At 37.3% G+C, this 8,404-nt stretch overlaps 1 protein-coding gene and 1 long non-coding RNA gene across 3 annotated transcripts; both read right to left on the bottom strand.

Moving 5' to 3' along the window:
• Positions 1-2,719, bottom strand: LOC149480646 (uncharacterized). Of its 2 annotated transcripts, none has more exons than XR_016316979.1 (2): positions 993-1,136; positions 1-231 (listed from the first exon to the last, which is right to left on the bottom strand). XR_016316979.1 is itself a non-coding variant. In XM_089706235.1 (2 exons), the coding sequence occupies exons 1-2, from the start codon at positions 2,715-2,717 to the stop codon at positions 217-219; spliced, it is 390 nt and encodes a 129-aa protein (XP_089562361.1). In that variant the 5' UTR covers positions 2,718-2,719; the 3' UTR covers positions 1-216. The 2 variants fall into 2 exon arrangements, 1 of the variants encoding a protein (XP_089562361.1); XM_089706235.1 differs by lacking the exon at positions 993-1,136 and adding an exon at positions 2,343-2,719.
• A 3,575-nt stretch (positions 2,720-6,294) lies between these two features.
• LOC149480645 (uncharacterized) lies at positions 6,295-7,368 on the bottom strand. Its single transcript, XR_016317049.1, has 2 exons — positions 7,013-7,368; positions 6,295-6,400 (listed from the first exon to the last, which is right to left on the bottom strand). It is a non-coding gene; the product is annotated as an uncharacterized LOC149480645 (long non-coding RNA).
• Between the last annotated feature and the right edge of the window lie 1,036 nt (positions 7,369-8,404).

Genomic DNA, 8,404 nt, shown 5'->3' with positions numbered 1-8,404 from the left:
TAACGACACACTTATTTATTTTGAAAGTTTTAACAAGAATAATCCACGTTTAACAATGGCCAGCTAATATATAGGCTTATCCCCTCCGCGTGGCTGGCTGGTAGGCATGGCGGTGGCATGGCGGCTGGCAGGAGGGGATGTCAACATGGCGGCTTGGCTTGACGGCGGTGACAGGCGACGTCACGTCCGTTACCACAGAACACATATTACTGTCCGTTACACTCGGCCATCCTGAAACAGTTGTTCCCACAGGAACAACAAAAATAATTAGCTCTCTAATAAATCAATAAGATCTTCGGTTTCCATTTGCTCATCCGAACTGCTAGCACTATCAGAAACTGTAACAATACTTTTATAGGGCCTCAACGAATCTGCAGCTACTAACCTACTAAAACTCTTATACCCACGTAAACCCTATATACTTCTAATTTGGTACCTATCATTGCCCAATACTTTCGTTACGACATAAGGACCGGAATGCAAGTCGTCAAGTTTAGTGTTAACTTTGGATGCTGAACAAGTAGGTGCTTGACGCGTTAGCAATAAATCACCCTTCTTATATATGTGAGCGGATTTTCGTTTCCTATCGAAGTTACGTTTCATTCTAGCGCTCGCTTTTAGTATCCTGACATTGCACCATATAAAACCAATCCGCTACTTCGAGACGATTCACGTTCATAGTGTCTACTGGATGTCTACTTAACGCATCTACATGTTTCATTCGTTCCCCCGGCCTATACTCTACGCTTATATCGTTATCTTGTATAGAAAGCCACCACCTTGCGATACGTGGTATAATGTCACGTTTTGTAAGCGTAGCGCGGACTGCTGTACAATCAGTAACAATCTTAACCCTTTTTTTTTCTACTACACATATACGCGAAAACGACGCAAGGATTCTACAACGGCAAGAGTTTCAAGTTCATAACTATGATACATGCTTTCCTCTTTACTTGTCACCCTACTAAAATATAAAACGGGTCGCAACGTACCATCAATCTGCTATTCCTAATTTACACACAAAGCACAGGATCGTACAAAGCTAACACAGGCTCGGAACACAAACACTTTTTTAATTGTTCGAAACTATTGTTTTGATCACTACTCCATATCCACGAAGCTTTCTTTTTAGTTAAATCGGTAAAGGGCGGGCAATGATAGCAAAATTGTAAATAAACTTACGAAAATAACTACACAATCCGATAATTATTGACGCACACTATGAACATTGGTCGGTGTTGGAAAACGAGACACCGCTAATAACTTTGAATCGCCCGGTTGAATACCCTTAGCCGATATTTTATGACCTAAATACGTTATTTCATTTTGCAAGAACGAAAACTTACTCATGTTTAATTTTAAATTTTCTACTTCAAGTTTGACAAGTACCGCTTGCAAAATGTCTAAGCCTGACATAACGTCATTCGAGGGTAAGAGTAAATTCGAGGGTAAGAGTAAATCGTCCAGAAATGCCAAAATTTCACGTTTACCATGTTTGTTTTTATAGTAGAGCCATTTTACTGATAAACCATTCTAAACTTAATAAACAATTTCTGAATTGAAGAACTGACGTCGCTACAATTTTGTGTCAATAAACCTTCTTTCTTTTTAAATACCAGAGACGTTACTCTAAAAATCGAAATCTGACATCTAGAATCGAATGCATTGATTACTTGTGAATAAAAATCATCATAAATTAATAAATTCGACTGACAAATGTTTCAAATCCGTATCGATTAATTCACTTTAATCGATGTTTTAAAGCAGGTTACCTCTCTTTGAAGATAAAATTAATAGACGTCAAATGTTGCCTATTAATTTGGCTCGACTATAACATTATTATTTTCAGTTCTACCTACAGATTCAACTATTTTATTTATCAACCGCATAAAAACGGATGGCGCGTTCGCTAAACCGAATGGAATACGAGTGTACTCGAAATGACCTTGAGGTGTTATGAATGCAGTTTTGTGTGTATCTTCATTACTAACACGTAATTATTGATGATACTCGTAAAATATATTTTGTGGCCCGCTAATTTCGAAACCTGATCGTCTATGTTTGGCAATAGAAATCTATCTTTTACGGTAATAAGCATTTAAGGCACGGTTATCAATACACATCCTACTGTCACCGTTTTTCTTTTTGACTAAAATGACCGGAGATGCATAACTAGATTCAGACTCTTTGATAATCTCGGCATCTAATAAATCACTTTAGACTGAACTACTGCTTGTTCGCTATGCGATAATCGATAAGGCTGGCGGTAAATAGGCTGATCACTAGTAAGCTTTATTATTAGCATTATAATCGGCAAATCTATGGCAAGCAAGGGTAAGTACCTGGCTATTTGGCTGTAGTGGAGGCTCCTGGCAGCTTTCAGCCCTGGTTAGGACCTCTCCCGGCGGCCACACGATAACCTCGCAGCCCATGTTGATGACTTTGATGTACCCGTCTTCACCAGTGAGCAGGGTGGATGGAAGAGAGTAGGCCACTCCCTGCAGCTCATGATGCCGAGGCGGTGTAACCGCATCGTTGCCGACCTTATTTCCGAGAACCCGCACTTGAATGATGGAAGAGCCAGGTGGAAGTCTCTCTTCGTTGACTGTGACGACTTTAAAGCGATCATGGTCTTCGATAGCCTCAATATCGCAAATGGGATTGGGATCTTGAGTACGATTAAATTTGATTATGCCTTTGCTAACTGTCAATGTCATACCTTCGCTATTGATGACAGGCTGACCGATTAAAAGATTAACATCGGCCATTTTGATGCTAGACAAGTAGGCGTGGCATTTCATGGTTATACCGTCAATTTCTAATTGAAATTCGACTTCTCCACGACTCGTTGAGAGTCCACCGGAGAATCCTTTTAAAATGACACTCGTCGGTTTGACATCCAATGACAATGCGTTCGATACTTGATCGTTTAAAACGTTGACTTGACTGCCGGTATCAATGTATGCTTTCACGTGGATGCCATTGACTTTAACGACCTTTTTGTATATTTCATTATAAGGGCGTAGTACATTTACTTCTTTTATGTTGTCGGTTGAGATAGATCTTCTATTTTCCGTGGCAATTGTAGAACAACGTGAAGCAATGTGTCCCTTATTTCCACATTTATAACATGTACGTGTGTCAGGTAGGGAGCAATCACGCAGTAAATGACCAGTTTTCTTGCATCTCGGACACGGGTCTGTTTCGACATTGGGTGGCATTGACTTTTTATCCAGGTGAGATGGCCTACTCACCAAATTTTTATGAAACCTTGTGTCGATAGGTAAAGTACGGTAGTCGTCAAGTGCACATAAAAATCCTTCGTAAAGCTCTCCTGGCGTGTGGCATTGGAAGGCTCGAGCGTTAGGTTGTAGCGATAGTGGCAGACCACGAATGATACAGGAAACGCTGGCGCTATCGGATAACTTGCACCGGAAGCACATGGCGATTTTATCTTGATAGTATTTTGTCATCGTCTCTGTAGGTTGCTTCTTCCTTTGTAGTAATTCTTCAAGCATATTTCCATAATCGCGATATCGAGGAAATGCTCGCAATAGCATATCCTTCCATTGTTCCCACGTGTAATCGTAGTTCTCTAGACGATTATACCACTTCTTTGCTTGACCTCGCAGCTTATCTTGTAGGTAAAATGATTTAGTTGTATCGTCCCATCCATTTATTTCCCCAATTTGGTCAATTTTACGAATCCATGCTTGTACCGTGCATTCCTCACTATCAGGGTCAAATTCCGGGATTAAAGATGCAGCACGATGGACTTTTGACTTATTTGGAGCTTGGGGGTCATCTTCCAGGTTGCGTAAAGCCTTTACTACTTCTTTTTCCAGCAGATTCTTGAGCAACTTCCGTGCAGGCGGTGAAGAAGTACCCTCATCTTCCTCCGACATTGATTCGTCAGGAGGTCGACAAACTTGTGGTCGACGTCGTTTCATCCCGCTTCTGATTTGTGAAGCAATGGAGAAAATAAAATTGCAGCGTAACGACACACTTATTTATTTTGAAAGTTTTAACAAGAATAATCCACGTTTAACAATGGCCAGCTAATATATAGGCTTATCCCCTCCGCGTGGCTGGCTGGTAGGCATGGCGGTGGCATGGCGGCTGGCAGGAGGGGATGTCAACATGGCGGCTTGGCTTGACGGCGGTGACAGGCGACGTCACGTCCGTTACCACAGAACACATATTACTGTCCGTTACAATACATACGGCTTAAAACTTTAATGCCTGTTACTATAAATTGTATTTATGAGCGTGTATGTGCGCGCGTGTTTATTTCAGCGTTCTTATGAATATGAAATAGAATAAGCCAAATTTGTGTAAATGTTTTGACTAAACCAACCATAAACTGACATTTGGTAAAGATTTAACTAACTAGCTGTTACATGGAGTTTTGCACGGATGAACTAAGAAAATTCACATGAGAATGAGATGTTTACCGCAGTAAAAGGTACCCTATTTATATAAAAATCATCAATCAAATAGCTCAGTTGTGGCGTAAAAGAGAGACAAACAAACACGCTTTCATATGTATAATATTAGTGAATATTTTATCTTTTATTACATAAACAATTCTGAAAAACCAACTGTTCCTACTACTCTACAACAAGTTTCAGCTGATAGGAGCGTGTGACTTGCTATTCACCGCTAAGTAAAGGCACGTCTATATTGCGATAAATAAATAAAATAAAATAAATCTTTATTTCACCTTTAGATTATACAAAATTGAATATGAGGCTCTGGCTCTCTTGCTAGGCATAGCCTGTGTTAAGAGAGCAATAGTTAGAAATAAAATATGTATTAATCCATCAGTCCTCGGAATCACAGACACAATAGAAAATCTATTGTGTCGCGCCCCGATCGGGCCTTACGGTGGTCAATGGGTTAAAAATTAAATATATTTAAAAAAAGACGTGTGGCACTCGGGGACTGCCGCGGTTAAGCTATTGCATGCTATGCCTTCAAGCCACACCTCCACGCCCGTCGGAGTGGGGAGCGTGAGGTTTTTCATTACTAAATTTCTCTCAAGGCCCGCGATAGAAGCTATGCAATAGCTTAAAAGTAAACACATACATATTATAAACTAGAGCAACCAAGGAAAGCTTATAACCCTGAAAATAAAACAATGAATAAACATATCTTATTGTATTTTATGCAGATAAGAAAAACAACATTGTTCGATGCGGAACGCGGAATGCGTACTGTATAAATAAAATTAAATATTAAGTTTCAGTGCCACAAATTATTTTAATTACACAACATTTACATTTCTTTTTCAAACATCCTACATTTTTTTTTAATAATAAACATATTCTTAATTAGACGGATGGACACAGAACGACCAGTATCACTAAGCATTTTCGCCCGAGGCTCGCTCTACGTCCACTTACCTATTAACTTATTGATATTATAAGAAAAAAAGATGCGAAGTTAGTTAAATATTAGTTTGAAATGTAATAAGAATGTACTGCGATTCTACACAGCTACCTAATTGATGTAGGTAGTTGATAACAAAACGCAGCTAGTCAACGACTATTAGTAAAGTGAGGGTAGTTGGGTCGAACGTCGTATAAACAGCGTCCGAGCCCCTAGGCACGATTCGTACGAATGCGCCACGAGTCAAAGTAACGCGGCAATTTATAGTATGCGACATCTAAGCATGTTCGGACAGGAAACACCCAGCAAGCACATAAATTGTATATTAACCAAAAATATATACAGAATTATGACTTGAAGTTATATTAATTATTTAAATCGTCACTATCCAAATATAAGTACTTTATAAAGGCATTTGCTTCATCAAATAATGCTAACTGTTATATTATGGTTACCAAAAAATTGTTACAATGTCAAAAATCTTAAATAAACGTAGGATAATTCTAAATTACAGCTTCTAAAACAGCTTTCAAACTTATAGTAATACTATTATCTTATATTGGTAATTTTAATAACGTTACGCTCTAAATAAGCATAAATAAATTATTTTATAGTGCCTTTGAACGTATGTTGGTTTTTTAAAGAATAAAAGCTTTATAATAGTCCATTATTGTGTTAATTTAATACTAATCCTATATTAACATTGAATTTATAACAATTATTGCTTTTGCTCCGTTTTCTTTCAAATCTATTCATCTCTACAGTATATAGCTATATATTGATCGAAATAAAAGTATTGTTAGAACTATGAGTAATAATAACATCGTAATTTGAATTTGGTTAATGGATAAAAAGGCTTTCAATAAAACTACAAAACAGGCGGATTCAAATGAAAACTTAAAAAGGAGTATACTGATTTTATTAATAATTGTAGTAAACAAAAAAAGATTCTTCATCGGCATCTTCATATTATGTTGGGAAACGCTTTACTTTGCAGGGCATGTTGGTTCTGAAAAGAACAAGCAAGTTTGTTTTTTAAATGGCTTAATTAAAAATCTTGGCTTATTTATTTTATACCAAGTACCTAACTAATTACGGTTCCCTGATAAGCTCGATAAAAATCAGTCACTAATACGTATAATGAGTTTAAGCATCATAACATATTTCCGAAGTGCTGTTATATGGCTGAACATAATAAGTGTCTTGTATTACACTATATACGAGCTCTAATTTTTGTGACAAACCATATTAAAATTAACAGCACTATTATGCTATCGTGAAATGCCTAAAGCTTTAATTTCATTTGTCGCCATTTGCTTTCCTTTTCCTATCTTACAAAAATAATACAAGTTACTAAGATCTGACTAGAAAGGGAATGAAATCATTTGTATTTTGTACCAATATCTTTATAAGGTACTTTAATTGTTAAAACTATTACTATAATCTAAATTTTGTGATATTTGTTAAAAATAGGTTATGTTTTATAAAAAAAAAATATACTAATAAAGTATATTAGCGAGGGCGCGTGTATTCTTTCTCAATAACATGTATATTTCACCCGACAAACTGATGCGCGCAGCTAATTTCACTCAAAACATTCAGAAATACAGGCGGTACTTACCCATCATTCAATATTAATTTTCACATTTAAATATTTCAAGTCCACATAACGTTGCACGATCAAAAACAGATCAATATATTTTTAAAATCAATAAGATTTTCTTTTTTACAAAGGAATTACAACAGTTAGCATTGTTATGAAATTTTAATAACAGATTGTAATTTTAAAAGCTATATAATGACTGTAATGAAGTCGCAAAAAATGCCATTTGTTTATTCATGTGCTCATAACTGACTTAATTAATGATTTAATACGATAATTATAATGCTATTAAATTGCCTTTATATAGCTCAACGCTGTCTAAAGGGGGGGCCCAAATTTTACTTATAAGAGTCGTATAAAAGAAATACAGCCGATATACGATTAGGTTATAATGCTTTGTACATGAACTCGTGCTATCATAAGTTTGTTATAATGGTGTTTTGTGCTTGCTGGGCAGTGTCAACTATATTGACAACTACACATTCACAAAAATATTAAATCAAAAGTTACGTCTAACACGGCCATACTGACAATCGTACCGACAGACGACCGACCTGACAGAACAATAACCACATCCACATGACAGTGCCTACACTCCCTTCGCGTATCTTGGTATATCTACGCTCGTACGACTAGTGAAATACATCACTACGATACGTCAGCGACTAGACAATACCTCAACGCCAGAGTTCAACTAGCGATTTGGATCACTACACACAATTCCTTCGATGAACTACATTCCCGTTACAATAATCCACGTAACAAACTTTTACTTTACACAACGCACGAAAAAACACAAACGCCAGTATGCCGTTACAAAACTACGTAAACTTTAAACACATTTAAAAAGTATGGGCTTGAATTCTATCCCACTTCTGATATAAGAAAAAAAGATGCGAAGTTAGTTAAATATTAGTTTGAAATGTAATAAGAATGTACTGCGATTCTACACAGCTACCTAATTGATGTAGGTAGTTGATAACAAAACGCAGCTAGTCAACGACTATTAGTAAAGTGAGGGTAGTTGGGTCGAACGTCGTATAAACAGCGTCCGAGCCCCTAGGCACGATTCGTACGAATGCGCCACGAGTCAAAGTAACGCGGCAATTTATAGTATGCGACATCTAAGCATGTTCGGACAGGAAACAGTGTCAACTATATTGACAACTACACATTCACAAAAATATTAAATCAAAAGTTACGTCTAACACGGCCATACTGACAATCGTACGTCCTCGTACGCCTTTTCTCGTATTAAAACACTACGGTAGTTCATCTCGGGATTACACAACCATCCTGCCTCGGCCAGACTGACCTGACAGAACAATAACCACATCCACATGACAGTGCCTACACTCCCTTCGCGTATCTTGGTATATCTACGCTCGTACGACTAGTGAAATACATCAC

This window comes from Colias philodice, chromosome 18 (assembly GCF_061535455.1).
Source record: "Colias philodice isolate Cphi_HAF_F1 chromosome 18, ilColPhil1 Martin Lab GWU primary, whole genome shotgun sequence".
NCBI lineage: Eukaryota > Metazoa > Arthropoda > Insecta > Lepidoptera > Pieridae > Colias > Colias philodice.
The sequence above is the reverse complement of the archived record's forward strand: the minus strand, read 5'-3'. Positions and strand labels throughout refer to the sequence as shown.

Excerpts from the sequence above, each read along its gene's own strand:
- LOC149480646 (XM_089706235.1), bottom strand. The coding sequence starts at position 2,717 with ATGACATTGACAGTTAGCAAAGGCATAATCAAATTTAATCGTACTCAA.